Source organism: Odontesthes bonariensis, chromosome 7 (assembly GCF_027942865.1).
Source record: "Odontesthes bonariensis isolate fOdoBon6 chromosome 7, fOdoBon6.hap1, whole genome shotgun sequence".
In the NCBI taxonomy this organism is placed as follows: Eukaryota; Metazoa; Chordata; class Actinopteri; order Atheriniformes; family Atherinopsidae; genus Odontesthes; species Odontesthes bonariensis.
Genome location: NC_134512.1, coordinates 36,502,798 through 36,518,733, shown reverse-complemented (window position 1 = coordinate 36,518,733; position 15,936 = coordinate 36,502,798). Strand labels below are relative to the sequence as shown.

Here is a 15,936-nt window from a genome sequence, read left to right as displayed (position 1 = left end):
AAACGATTAAAAGAGGTTCCAAATGTCCCAAAGTGGGGCATCAAAACAGTGCAATGAGCCTTTAAATGACCACGTTCCCATGAAATAACAGACTGCTGTTCGCATGTTTGATGCTTCCTGTAAGAATAGAACGTAAAGACACCGTGAAGCTGCGTCACGACGTACAATCTGAGCCGCCGTGAGATGACGTAACTCTGTATGTGCACATGAATTATTTACAGACCGTACGGATGAGAAAAGCAGCTTTTTGTTACTCGGCTCGTTTGCCTTGGACGACCGAAACCGCCAAAATCAAACAAAAACATAATATAAAATCTAAATAAATCATGTATAAATGTGACATAAATAGATATTTCTGTTTAATTTTTTAACTGTATTTATGTAACATTGTGTTACAATGTAATATACATTTAAATTTCAATGGATTTTGATAATTAATTCATTATATTATATTATTACTCATTAATATTATTATTCATCACCCAATGGGGGAAATTCAAATTAGTCAAGTAGCTCAAAAAAATTATAAATATTTACAATGATTGTATATGAACAACAACAATAATAATACCAATTCTAATAAAAATACTACTACTAACTAATAATAATAATAATAATAATAATAAGAAGAAATGACTAAATAAACAAATAAATAATAATAAAAAAATAATAATAAAAAAAAAAAAAAAAAAAAAAAAAATCAATCAATCAATTTGAGAAGAACTCAGCAGTCATGTTTAAAACAACAACAAACAGAGGTACAGATGCAGATGAGTGACTGAATGAAGCGTCATGAATACTTACAGGGAGGTCTGTGAAGGCAACACCTGAAGAAAAAGGACATTCAGAGTTAGAGTTTCGGTACAACTGAGAGAGAATCGCGCGTTTAAGTCATGATTTAAAAAGGCGACCGACCTAAACTGATGCCATTTTTGGTGTAGAAGCAAGTGTTGTTGATGAGGTTGACGCAGCAGCCAATCACGTCGCCCGTGGTGAACGTCGGGCCGTACGGTTGGCCGGTCCCAGAGGAGCAGAAGGAGTGGCCGTCGTCTCCGTGGTAACCATACGAGTGCTTGTCCCACCCTGAAAGCAGATGAAGATGAAGATTAGTTTTACATCACAAAGAGGCGGCAGCTCGGAGTGAAGGAGGGGAGACGGTTACTCATTAACTAAGTTAATAAACTTTCTGCCTCGGGCGTGAGGTGCAGTGCCCTGGGCAGCCAGCAGGGGGACCTCGTCTGCATGGAAAACTGGTGAGTCACTGCAGCTCAGGAGGCAGAACCAGCAGAGGGAATGACCTGCTTATCCCCTCAATTCATGTCTTCTTCCTTCTGATAGTTATGCACAAGAGTGCAGCTGTGAGTTATTTGTTCATTCATAACTTTAACTCAGCAAAACTGAACAATGTTTTGATCTTCACCCGAAGTCCTTCTGATTTACTCCCAGGAAACCAGACTGTCCTGTAATCTTTTAAAGGGGTCTTGAGTAATAGCTTTGTTTCTTTGTTCACCACTTAAATTCAATTTAAAGGTCTTTTAAATTGACTCATTATTATCAATTACATTTTCAGTTAAAGAGACAGACTTTTAAAATCATCTTTTAAAGAAAACTGTTACTTTCCTTTAATACCTTTTTTATTTTTTGCGGTTAAGCTTCACATACGTAATTAATTAGGTAGATTTAATTTATGCAAAAGTCTCCCAAAAGATTTTCCTTCGAAGCAGCAAGACTTTCTTTAATCTTTTAATGTGTTCTTGAGCAATAGTTCTCCAACTTTCTGGAGGTCGTTCAAAGCCACTTAAAGGGATAATCCGGAGTAAAATGCACTTTAGATCAATTTACGGGATGTTGGGAGTACATACGTTGAGTTGACATCAAAATCATGTCATTTGGATGCGTTTTGAGAATTTCGATTTGACCGTTTTCAGTCGTTAGCCTGGAGGTGACGTGGGCATATCATTTCGCCGCTACAAAACGCTATTTTTATACCTCTTCTACAGCTCCAAACAACATAACACTTACGTGGTAGTGAGTAGAGGGTCCCTAAAGCCAAACCGAAGTGTCCCGAGGTCTTCATGTGGTCGGATATAGAGTCCAGAATGAATTTAATCAAGCCAGTACCTGCTCTCAATCAGAGCCTCTTCCGTCAACAGGACGCTACCTCACGTGAGACATCACGTCACGTGACATTTCAAAATTCCAACCTGTTAGTAAGCTAGGCTTTGCTGTTCCATACAACTTCATTTCACTTTCGAAAGAAATACTGGACTATGTTTGTAAAAAAAACGGCAACGAAATTGTGACTTTCCAGAGCGAGTTACTCCACACTCGGCAATCAACTACGGACTCACGTGACGTGATGTCTCGCGTGAGGTAGCCTCCTGTTGACGGAAGAGGCTCTGATTGAGAGCAGGTACTGGCTTGATTAAATTCATTCTGGACTCTATATCCGACCACATGAAGACCTCGGGACACTTCGGTTTGGCTTTAGGGACCCTCTACTCACTACCACGTAAGTGTTATGTTGTTTGGAGCTGTAGAAGAGCTATAAAAACAGTGTTTTGTAGCGGTGACATGATATGCCCCTCTGACTTCCAGGCTAACGACTTTTGGCTAAAAACGGTCAAATCGAAATTCTCAAAACACATCCGAATGACATGATTTTGATGTCAACTCAACGTATGTACTCCCAATCATCCCGTAAATTGATCTAAAGTGCATTTTACTCCGGATTATCCCTTTAACTCTGAGCTATGAACCATTCAGGCAGGAAAAAGGCTCCTAACTCAAGGGATGAACCAGTGTTGTGTCCACACAGAACAGACAACTCAGCAAAGAAGCCATTTTAAACTGGATCTTTAGGCACTTTGTTCCCAGCAGCCTGTCACGGAGACACATCATTTGTTCCCATTTCTTTAGCTGCATCTGTGAAAAACAGCTTCATAGTTTCAACTTTTTTCTACATTTACGTTAAAACTGCTTTCAGTTACCAAAAGAGTCAAATTAATATAAGAAATTCAGTTTAAAAAAAATCCTAATCCCAAAATAATGAATGTTATCACATCTAAAGTAGGAAAAACAAACAAAAATAAGAATTATATGTTATTCAACATCAAGAAAAAGTAAATAAGATTCAATTTAAAGCTTAAAAAAGGAATATAAGATATAATCTAATGACTACTTATGGAACAATTAATATAAATTAAATGATTAAACTGCTTTATGCCACCAGAAATGAATAATCTAGAAGCTCTTTGTGGGTTTTAGGCTGGAATTAAGATTTGTTCCCATTTCTTTAGCTGCATGTGTGAAAAACAGCAAAGATAACACAGTGTGACAGACAGAAAACAGGATTTCTGCAGCAACAAGGTGATTCCCAAAGAGCTGTTAGCTGAAAACTTGGCATATCTCAGCATGGTGTGCAGTGTGTCCTTAAAACATTTGAGGAAACTGGACAAGTGGAGGACAAAAGAAGAAGTGTCAGGCCTAAAGAACTATCTCCAGCAGAGGAACAGGATCTGAAAGTGATGTCCTTAAGAAAGAGGAAAACATCCAGCAAAGACCTGACACAGGAGCTGAGAGATGCATCTGGACCTTTAGAGTGTAAAGTTTCACATTGTGTGTCTATGCATTAAATCTGCACGATATCTTTGAACTTATCTGGACTGTTGCTTGTTTTTAAATTCATTTAAATGATTTTATTTGTTTCTCTTTATATTCTTTTATGTATTTTTAATGCTTCTTCCACTCCCTGCTGCAATGTTTTTATTTTATGTGAAGCACTTTGAACTGTTTTGTACATGAAATGTGCTTTATAAATAAACTTGATTTGATTTGATTTAGTCCTTAACCTCCGAAGGAATCAGAGTCAGAATCAGAAAAGATTTTATTGCCAAGTAATTTTCACATCACAAGGAATTTGGCCTGGTCTGTTTGGTGCAATAAAACAAAAAATATAATAATAATAAAATATAAAATAATAAAAATATATATACAAAGTATTAGTAAATTATTGTAGTATTTCCTGCTGTAATATGTGAGGAAATGAGCTGTTTTAATACTGCACAGGACTGTATGTGGTGATACTGTCATTCTTAATAAGTTTAATGGAATAAACTATGTTGTTTCCAGTGAAAACGTGTTGATACTCAAAGAAAAAGTTGCTTGAACTGCAGGGAGAAACTTCTTATTTTTTGCTTCGGAAACCATTTGACCAGAGAAGCCTGTAAATGAAGCCACTTGTGTTTAAGATCCATCATTAAAAGGTTCGTTTCCACAGGTCTGGGGCGTTTAAATAGTGAGTTTCTAAGAGGAAAGCAGGATTAAAGATCTACAGACACACAATTATCATCACAGTAAGGGAGCTAATGCTAACATGATGACTTTCAGTGAGTAAATGAGTGTTAGATTACTAATATCTGATTATAATTACTAAATATACAGAACAGCTGAGGCTTGTGGAAATGATTTATTACCCTGATAATAGTGCAACATGACAGCATGACCAAGTTCTTTCAGAAGGGCTCATTAACACACGACAGTTGTTGAGACTTTTTAGGGAATTTAAGAAGATAAGCCGCTTTAGAAACAGTTTAAAAATAACACATCTGCAAAATAAGATGGCTTCATGCCGTGTATTTGAAATGTGCCCATTAAAACCCTGCGTGGACAATGGAAGTGATGGTTTGGTTTGTACATTAAGAGGATAAAAAAGCCTGTGGAGCAGAACACGAAGGCCACATACAGTAACACCCGACCTAAAATAACTGTCATACATTTATATAACGCTCTTAAAGGGGCTGTAATTCCATCCCCACAGTACGCTGCCTGTCCAAGACAAACACACTGACACCAGTAATGAGCTGATACAGACACATTCCTGCATCCGACCCACACCTAAAATAAAACCGCAGACTTTCTGTGCGAGACAACAAGACGAGGGATCCGAGTTTGCTCGATTCCGACTCGCCGTTTGAGTCGAAGTTGAACATTCAGATCCAGGCAAGGCATCTTTATTTATACAGCGCATTACATTCCACAGGCAACTCAATGTGCTTTATAATAATAATAATAATTATAATAATTAGGTACTGAGCAGCATTGTAAATACTGTTTATTGTATAAACTGAGATTTTCCTTATCTTATATCTTATTTTCACACTGTTAATATGGGAGGGTTGTAATTTTATTTTACTGTATGGGGTTGTAATTTTGCTTTATCTTCACTTTATCTTATTTTGTCTTATTGTATTATATTTATTTTGCTCTATTGTATTTCCTGACTTAATCTTTTTTTCTGTAAACGAGTGCACTGCAGAAAAGGGATTAATAAAGTAATTCTGATTTACATAAAGACGAGGCATTTAAAAGAACGGCATAAAGCAGCATAAAAACAAGCAATTTAAAGAGAAAAAATTAAAAATTAAAACACAGTTAAAAGCAATCAAAGAAGAGGGGGAATAAAATATATAAACTCCACCATAAGCACACGGAAAGAGAAATGTTTTTAACCTGGATTTAAAAGTGCTCACAGTCGGGGCCGATTCAGTTTCTGATTGAATCAGCCGATCCAATCAGAACTCAACGCAACACATCCCGCCGCCTCCGATGTTTACGGGAGGGTTTGAAAACAATTTCCCTGCGTCGGACCTACGCTTTGAGTCATCTGGATGAGCTCTTAAGCCGCACGCTAATCGAGTTTCACAGGAATTCCTCCTCCTCCTGCTGAAAGTGTCCGAGTGGGAGAGGACTCCGACAGCGCTCCTCCTCAGTTGCGGGCGTGCGTGTTGTTGCCAGAAAAGCAAAGCGGGGTTAAAGGGAAAGTAGGTCGTGGGACAGCAGAGAAATGAGACGTGTGCATATGTGTCGGTGTCGGAAAGCGTTCACCCAAGCTGCTCGTATCCTCTGTGCATGGCCGCGGCTCTTTCAGTGCGAGCACATATCGTCCTCCGGCTCTCCACGGGCTCATACGTGCACATACTTACGTGTGCGTGTTAGTGTGAGCTGAGGTATTAGATTAATCTGCTGACAGGGATATTGCTTCTGAAGCGAGGCTCGCTGCTCCGACATGCTAATGAAATGGGCGAGCCTCCACAGCAGGATCAGACCCAGAGGTCAGCAGTGGAGAACAGCAGCGACACACCAGCTCACTTCGTCTGTTTACCGCGCTGACGCGAGATTTTCCTCTAAAGAGTCGTTGGCAGCGTTTACTCTCTAGCGCCACCAACACGTCAAAGTTCAAAGTGCATTCAGCCTAATAACTTTGGGCTTCTTGGTCCAAATTTCACAAATGAGGCATCGTTGGAATCCTTGGATCATGACGAGTCCAACGCACTATATGACTTAATTTTGCATCTACTTAGATTGTCCGCCATTTTGAATTTTATCAAAAACCTTCAAAAAGCATTTCAGGTCACGCAGATCGTCTGATTTTCTGGCACATAGACTCTTCAGACCAAGCCGCACAAAGGTTATCGTGTGGATTGTTTAATTACGCTTCTGTTTTTCCATAAACGCCAATCAAACTTGCCAAACCGGAAGTGAGGCCATATCTTGGCAACCATTTGATATTATGACGTCAAACTTCTAACACATCTTTGAGAGGCCCAATAAGTTTGGTGACGTTTGGCCTATAGGGGGCGCTATTTATAGCAAAAAGGCATTTTTGCTCATATTTTTGGACCCCCTTGGTCCAAATTTCACAAATGAGGTACCAATGGTGACGTCATCTGCGCCATATTGGATTGTCCGCCATTTTGAATTTGATCAAAAACCTTCTGAAGCATTTCAGGCCACGCCTATTGTCCACAAAAGTTATCATGTGGATTTTTTCATTTCGCTTCCGTTTGCCCGTGGCAGCCAATCAAAGTCTACGCCGACGCGCAAACAGGACGTTAGGCCGTATCTCTGCGATGCATTGATGTATCGATGCCAAACTTGGTGCATGGACTCATGACACCTTCCTGAGCAGCCGTAGCCTTGCCTATTTTTTAAATACAATCTGCTGGTGAAGTCTAAACCATCTTTCAGGCTTCTGTCCCCTTCCATCCTTTAAAAGCTTCAGCTGGGGGACATTACAGATAATCTCCCCACCTCTTCCACCCTTTTTAAAGCTTAATAAAAATTCTAAATAAAACGCCAACACTTTAAAGGAGATATATATATATATATATATATATATATATATATATATATATATATATTCCTCCTTGATGAAATGTCTGCGGCACGCTTTGGTCTAAGTAACACGCAGATTCTTTCATTAAGAAAACCACTGGACACCACTTTGTTCGCCCTTGATCTCTCTTTTTGGCACAATCCCATCGCGAGTCATTTGTTGTTTTTAAAGTTTTAAAAAAACGCGCTGCAGAAAGTAAAAGGCCGGATACTTCCTGTCACTAATTCTGTGTTTTAACCTGCTTATATGAGCAATATTTCACAAATGCTTGTTGTTGTGAAGGCCTGCTGCCTTGCTGTACTGATGATGACTCATGGGAAATTTAAATGAATTCCTTCCAACTGGTGTAACATTAAACAAAACACCGGTATGAGGTCAGATTTCCTTTGCTGGGGCATTAAACATTTAAAATAAGCTAACTTATGAGAGATAAGAGCAGGGTTTTTTATCTCAAGGGAACAAAGATGGGCTGAGGAGGGTTCAGGGGGACGAAGAGGGGCCCATAACATGGACAGAGGGAGTTCCCCACCCAGTTTCACATAGATCTGCCTACGTCTGCTCTGCCCCCCCCTCCCCCTATCTCATCCAACAGGCGCTAACTCACCCACCCACCCCCACCCTCTCCAATAAAGCAGAGCGGCTGAGGAATGAGCTTTGGAAGGTCAACACGGGGAAGGCCACCAGCTCCAGTCTGCTCAGGGACCGTGCAGATCGGGTCTGTGAGCTGGTTCCACACGTCTACAACCTGAGTCTTACTCAGTGGGGTCACATGGCGCTGAAAGGATCGGATTATTGGCTAAATTACAATCAGACTGAGTTGTGCAAGGGTAATTCTCCTTGGAAATATGGCGGTGAATGAATCAGAGAAAGATGGAGAACGCAGAGCCAGATGAAGCTACGTCCCTCTACATTTGGTCTGTGATGAGCTGCTTGTTGCACAAACTCGATGCCCAACGGAGCATTCTCCATCGCGTTGTTTCTTTCTTTCTGACGGCGACAACAACAGGAATATCGTCTCCTTTGACTTCCGGGTCACGACCCCGGGAAAACATCTGGAGCATGCGCAGAACGCAAAGTCTGATTCACCACGAGCTTCAGGGTCTACAAGCAGGTTTAGAGTGACTTTCAACCCAGTTATCTCGGGGTCTGTATCCGATCCGATCCAATTCTTAGTCAGATTAAGGTGTCTACATGCACTTAATAACTCATTCTCACTGAGTGGGGACCACAACAGTAATAACCCCACTCGATGGAGAATGCTCTGTTGGGCATCGAGTTTGTGCAACAAGCAGCTCATCACAGACCAAATGTAGAGGGACGTAGCTTCATCTGGCTCTGCGTTCTCCATCTTTCTCCAATGCCTGAGTTTGTTGTTGTTGTTGGTGGTGAAGAGGTCAACAGGAAGTGGCTCTATTAGCAACAGCTGGAATGGGTACAGCGCCACCTATCATATGACACGCTTTGTGCCTCTGATCCCATTCATTCATCGCCAGATATCCAAGGAGAATTACCCTCGCTCAGCTCAGTCTGATTGTAATTTAGCCAATAATCCAATCCTTTCAGAGCCATGTGACCCCACTGAGTGTAGAGCCACTGAATCCAACTTCTCACCTGATGAAAACCAGGGAGAGGATGAGGATCACACTAAACCACCGCCTCTGACCCCGAGTGTCCATTCAACATCAAACTGGACTGCTCCACCAACACAGACGTCCTCTATAAAAGGGTGAAAGTCCTCTCCATCTGCTGAGGAGACAGACGCCCTTTGGGCAGGTCACTGTTAAAGACCTCCTACAACACTGTGGTGCCCTCTAAGAGTAGCAGGAACAAAACAGCTCAGTAGTTTACCACAGAAGAAGTGTGGGACAGGAACAACACCCCAACGCTCACCCCTTGAATGACTCTGGGGGTCCTGGGCAGCTCTTTCAGCAGCAGACCGTTACATCCACGATGAAACTGGACCTTCTTATTCATTCTGTACAGCTTGTACATAACCTGTGTGCACTATATATGACTGATGCTGCTGTAAAGTCTCATCTTTAGGTCAGTGAACTATAGAACTAAGGATGGTTTCTTAATATAAACGTAAAAAGAAAAAGGAAATAGAGTTTCAACTTCCCACTCCCGAGGAACAGCGATTGCAGCATCATCTGAAGCGAGGCACAGATGACAACAAAAGGATCTGGATAACTCAGAAAGACACTTTTCTTAATGTATCTATCTATCTATATATATATATATATATATATATATGTAATAATAATAATATAATAAGGTAATAATAAGGTAATAGAACAATGGAAATAATATATTACCATTATCCCTATCTGATCTGGATAACTCCCAAAGACACTTATATATATATATATATATGGCAAAAACAAAATGTGTGAGTTAGCAGTGACGTCAGAGACCAAAGTTTATGCTCTCAAACACAGAAACAATGATTTCAAAAGATAATCTAACAGTTAAAATTGGTGTAGCACAATATATTGTCTGAGTATTGTGACAGTGGTGCGTGACGTCCAATAGCCACATCACATATGCACTGAATTAAAAAAAAGAAGTCTGTCAGTTAAATAGGATTAGCTGAATTTCCAGGCTTTTGGAAACTGGTTTGGATGTTTTTGTCCCTAACTTTATCTACTAAAAGGAGCCTAAATACATTCAGGAAGAGAGGAGCGAAGAGGTTTTGAAGCTTCTTGTTTTATAAAAATGTGTTTGAAGAACAGGAGGAGCCACAGTGAAGTACGCAGGCGGGTTTATCTCTGCAACACACATCGAAATGTTACAAAAACATTAAATATCGCTTCAAAAAGCTCAACTGAAACTGTGCGGTTATGTTTGTGGAGGATCGATGTGCTTCCTGTACGACTTCCTTTGGTCTTTGTAGAATAACAAAGTCAATGAAAACAAACCTACTTTTGTAGGTACTTTCGTGCACCTTCCCGTATCTAATGTGCCATTTTGTGCAACCTTATAACTAGGGCTGGGCAACGATTAAAATGTTTAATCTAATTAATCAAATGATTTTCCTGATTAATCGCGATTAATCCAAAAATGAATCCAAAAGTAGCGTATAGCTTTTAGCATTTAGCTTTATTTTAAATGTGCTGCCATATGAATGAAAGTGCCATAACATTTGTTGTGCAAACACACTTTTAACATCAGCATCTTTCTGTAGTTTTTATGTAGAAGCCTCGCTCCACTGTCTGTTTCCTTGAATGACTTGCTGCTATCAGTTGTGTGTTTTGCCTTTAAGTGATATTTTAGACTGGAACTACTACGCTGAGAAGACAATTCAACTTGGCAGTGTTTACAGATGACTTTGGTTCTGTCGACTCCGCCGTCTGGAAGAACTTTAAAATGAAAATGGCCGAGTAAAAGTTCCGTACCCTTCTCCATGTTTGGTGGATCCGCCGATTACTTTCTTTTCCTGTTCCACAGCAGACAGCAGCAGACTTTTACAAAATAAAAGCCTGTGAGCGACAGACTTTTACATAATAAAAGCCTGTGAGCAACAGACTTTTACAATACAGAGGCTATAGTCCTCGCTGCAGCTGGCCCTGTGCTGCGTGTTGTTCCCCCTCTCTCTGCCCCTTCTTCCTGTCTGTCTGAACTTTTTTTTTCTAAATTAAAAAAAATAAAACCTGCGTTAATGCGCTATAAAATATTTACTGGCGTTAAATAATTAACGAGTTAACGCGCCCAGCCCTACTTATAACCAGTGTTTGCAGTGCGTCTTCAAACGGTACCGTCTGTACTAGTAGCTTTGCATTCTGGGATATTTGACAAAGTTTTTAATAGTTTATTGTTGATCTTGGTAATCTTTAACTTTGACTATATGAGCGCCGCAAACATCAACAGAAATTACAGGAGCAGCAAAGGAAGTTGCTCCTCCGCCTGAACCACATGGCCACAAGGTCACCCCTTATTGGAAGGGCTTTAACAGGACTAACAAGCTCGAAATGAAAAGAAAAGGCCCTCAACGTAACAAGGTACAAAACCGCAGTTTGTGTTTTCAAAATCTTCTTTCAGCCTTTTAAATGACCACATTTCGGATGGGCATTTCACTCCAGACTCTTCTTTTTTTACGGGCTAATGTAGGATTTTGAACTCACTTGAGTTAGAGTATTTTTAGATTGTGGCGTTCCTACTTAATTATCTAAACATCCCTGAACACAGACGGCACTTTAACACCAGCACAGTCCCGTACATCAGCCCTGCCACAAATCATCTGCTCATGAAGGTCAGTTTTATGTAAGATTGTCCAATAAAAAACGGGGTCTTTTAGTGTCATTTAACTAAACTGCATTAAACAGGCTGGAGTCTCCATCTTTGCGTAATGCAGCACAAGCTGCAGCTTCCAAAATGTCCATGAAGTTACAGCAGGAACAGAACATTACAGCCCTCACCAGCACATGCAGCGCATGTGCATCCTGCTGTGAACGTGCACACAGACACAGATGCACGGATGAGTCGGGGTGGACGTACACACAGAAATGCAATCAGTCGGCCCAGGACACACACATAAATCCGCAGCGTTAGGGACAAAAACACACCGAGTTAGTCAGCGTTAAGGCAATCAACAGTAATCCGTCTACCAGAGCCGCGGACCATCTGCGGCGCAAGCCTAGCAACTGGAAATATTTTCCTAACTAATGGCCGAGCAGGTTTGGAAACACTCTGGTCCGTGCGATGGCGTTCCATCCTTTCTGTGGCATTTCACGTGTGTGAATCCAAAAGAGAAGAGACCGAACGTTCTGTATGTGCGTCTGTGGTGAACCGGCTGTCCTCCGGTGTCCACAGCATTCCACAAACCTCTGCCAGCGCACAGATCTTCACCAGTGGATACGCAGGTCAAACGGCCCTGGACAGGCCTGGAAGCTCGGGGACGCAATTGGTCAAAGTAGAGGAGGGGTCTGATTAGTAGAAGTAGTAAAAGGGGGGGCTTTAGTCAGGCTAATCGGCAGCTCAACTTTTCCTCCCGTGTCATCAGGGATCACTGAACCATTCGGGCGTGTCATGGTGTGTCTGTTAAACGGACACGAGTGAGAATGGAAAGGAGGAGAAGGAAAACCAAGCTGCAGTCCAGATGAAAAACGAGGATTTTAATGTCCATAAATAAAAGAAATCACACCGACGTAAACAGCATCACTGTGAAAGGAGTAGGTTTAAAATTCTGATCATAAAAAGCACCTCTAACAACTTTATTTACTCTACTTGGAATCGATTACTTCAGGGGTGGCCAACCGGTCAGAGACTAAGAGCCGCATTTTTTACTGTGTTACCACAAAGAGCCACATTATTTTTGAAAAATGACCGAATTCTCTCCGTTACATCCGTCTGTTCATGACTCTCGTCTCGGTCACGTGACGCATCGACGCTGATATTAAAACCCATGAACCGAGCAAAATGAGTCAAAAACAGACGTGTTTGGAAAGCTTCTTCCCAGTGAGGAGACAGAAGAAGAGGCTGTGGCCACTAAGAAAAAGAAAGCTGCATTTTGAAGGCATGTTTAAGCGTTACCATAGCGACCAGAGAGCGTTAGGAGGCAGAGAGGATGTTACGTCAGGAGGACGCTGCTAATAAAGTTACACACAAGTACACAGTGGATTCAAGTTTATTATTATATTTACTAAATACCACAAAGTCTGTGTTAGTTGTATTATTTTTATTTTGTAGTATTTATCTGCCACACCTGAAAGGCCGGTCTGTGAAAACATTGTCTGACATTAAACCGGTCCATGGAGCAAAGAAGGTTGGAGACCGCTGCCGTATTGAACTCAAACGAAGCGGAAAAAAAATAAAATAAATTTTGATATGAACGTAAGAGCCGTGGGTTGGCCCACCCCTGGATTACTTCTTCCACAATTAATTACTTTATTTCTTATTCTAATTGCTAAACTAAACCTTTATTTAAACCTGCCGCTGTCCTGCAGGTCTTAGGCGCTTCCCTGCTTCAACACACCTGATTCAGATCAATGCATCATCAGCAGGCTGCTGCAGAACCTAACAATCTTTAGAAGAGATCCATTTCATCTGAATCAGGTGTGTTGAAGCAGGGAAACACCTAAAACCTGCAGGACAGCGGCCCTCCAGCACCGACTTTGGACATATTGCTGATAAAATACTGTAGAATCCAGTATTTGTAGAGCATAATTCAGTAAACAGCTCCATCCTGACATTTATTTACATGCACATGGATGTCATGTGGGCCTTCTGTGGCTTCTCTGGTGCAGATGGTGCAACATCAATCATCTTCCATACAAACCCAAGACTGTGGAGCTCATTTTTTAATCTACTGTGGGTGTTCTGAGACAAAACCGAGGCGCGAAAACACGCATGGATCATGTGGAAACAAATAGTTCTGCCTCTTTAAACTGCAGAGCTCAAAGAGGCAGAAATCTGGGTTTTCCAGCCAATGTGTGAAAAGATTAAACCAATAAAAATATGGAAATATAAACCCAAAGAACGGAAACCTTTTTCCTTTCAAACACTTACAGTAAGAAGCAGGGAAAAAAGGAAATATTAGGAAAAATAAATGAAGAAATACAAGAGAAAAGGAAAGATTAAGACAAATAAAGCAGGAATAATCGAGATCTTTATCTAATCTGAAATAAATAAACATACAAATGAGTTTAAGAATAAATTAAAAATGCTTATGAATGTTCTTTTGTGCTCAACTTGCCTTGATAATCATAATTCCATCTTTTTACACACATTTCCTCATTGAGCTTCTTTTCCTGCGATGGATTTACTCTTGTTTTTGACCCTGTTATTCTATAAATGGAGTCATATTTTAGGACCATAGCTTAACCTCTTACGTAAGGGAGATTAATCAAAAAAAATTTCCACTGAATATTTCACAAAAACTTCTGGAGCCAACGATATCCTCTGCACAGTTTGTATTTAATGTCATTTCCTTCAGCTTTTAATAGGGTTTTTTCGTCTGAATTTACACCGACGCGTTCTTTTATGACATAATCTTACGCATAACATGTCTGGATAATGAATTTAAATCAAAATGACAGAAGTCACGTCTATTTAAAATACAAACTAAGTAACCTGCATGCAGTGAGAAGCGCTTTGTGTCTCATATCAGATGAGCGTGAGGTCCACATCATCAGTCAGTGATCCACAGCTCAGTGATATGTCCCAACATGTTTGGCGACATCCAATTATTACGGAGTATAACGTTCCACTTCCTCATCTCCTCCTGCTTTCATCCCCAAGCCTTCACAACTGTTGGCACGTCTCCGGCTACTTTAATTCATCCAAAACTATCAACTTCCTCCTCAGCCCTTTATCTGCCCCCGTACAGTAATACCGGCCCCGCACCATCTCCTCTGCCACTTCAGCTCTAAAAATACCTCCGCCCTGACTGAAAACAATGACTAAGAGCTAACAGTTAGCCGTTTTCCAGCGTGTCTGCAGTGCTGGTGAGAAACCTCCCTGCTCTGTGAAGTCCAGGCTTAAAGGAAAGTAACGTAACCTGAGCAGATGAAGTCACAGAACTGGAACCGCTGGCCAATAAGTAATGAGAAGATTTCAGGGCGGAGGTTTTGGATGACTCTTTTAGGGCTGTTTAACTGTACCGTGCAGACCGTTCTGTGTGCAACTGAAAGGGAACAAAAAAAATAAAAGGGGGAGGGGGGGTGACGCAGGATGTTTTTCTTGCCAGCCTGCCAAAGCAAAGGCCCGATCCGATGGCTAAGTGGCTGAAACTCTGGCCCCAGTCCAGCCATATGCTGTGTTCATGTTTAGTAACCTTGGGAATCTGCATTTTGCCTCACTTTGTTGATTGCTCCAGCCACAGATTCTACTTTCTCTGCTTATTCTACTTACTTACTTACTTATTCTGTGTGTCATCTGCATAGCTGTGGTAGTAACACACACGGCTCAGATTTACTGAACTCAAGCTACTTTCTGGAACTGTACGAAACTGGTTCAAAACATACTTAGAGAACAGGAAGTACTTTGTGTCAATAGGTAACTTTACATCTGAGCAGACAACAATCACATGTGGAGTTCCCCAAGGTTCCATCCCGGGACCTCTTCTGTTTAACATCTACATGCTCCCACTGGCAAAGATTATAAAAAACAACAAAATAAACTACCACAGCTATGCAGATGACACGCAGATATACATTACAATGTCACCAGGAGACCGAGGCCCTGTACAGGCTCTTGGTAAATGCATTGAGGAGATTAATGACTGGATGTGCCACAACTTTCTCCAGCTAAACAAAAACAAAACTGAGGTAATCGTCTTTGGAGCCAAAGAGAAACGATCACAGGTCACCACAGAGCTTCAATCTATACACCAAAAAACTACCAACCAGACCAGAAATCTGGGTGTAGTGATGGACTCAGCCCTACATTTGGAAAAACACATTAAGGGAGTAACAAAGTCAGCCTACTATCACCTTAAGAATATATCAAGGTTAAAGGATCTGATGTGTCAGCAGAACCTGGAAAAACTAGTCCATGCATTCATCTTCAGTCGGCTTGATTACTGTAACAGCATCTTTACAGGTCTACCTAAAAAGTGTGGACCCCATCAGTCCAGCTCTGAGGTCTTTACACCGGCTGCCTGTCCATCAGAGGATAGACTTTAAAGTTCTGATGCTGGTCTATAAAGCTCTGAATCGTCCGGGACCAGAATGCATCAGGGACCTCCTGACCCAGTATGAACCTTCCAGACCCCTCAGCTCATCTGGATCCGGTCTTCTATAAGTTCCCAGAGTCAGAACCAG

At 41.1% G+C, this 15,936-nt stretch overlaps 1 protein-coding gene across 1 annotated transcript in view; it reads right to left on the bottom strand.

Moving 5' to 3' along the window:
- ranbp10 (RAN binding protein 10) overlaps window positions 1-15,936 on the bottom strand; it is a 61,837-nt gene that overhangs the window by 17,780 nt on the left and 28,121 nt on the right. The window contains exons 4-5 of the mRNA XM_075470714.1: window positions 916-1,083; window positions 805-827 (exon numbers count right to left, since the gene is read on the bottom strand). Coding sequence (XP_075326829.1) covers window positions 805-827; window positions 916-1,083 — 191 coding nt within the window. The remainder of the gene's footprint in view (window positions 1-804; window positions 828-915; window positions 1,084-15,936) is intronic.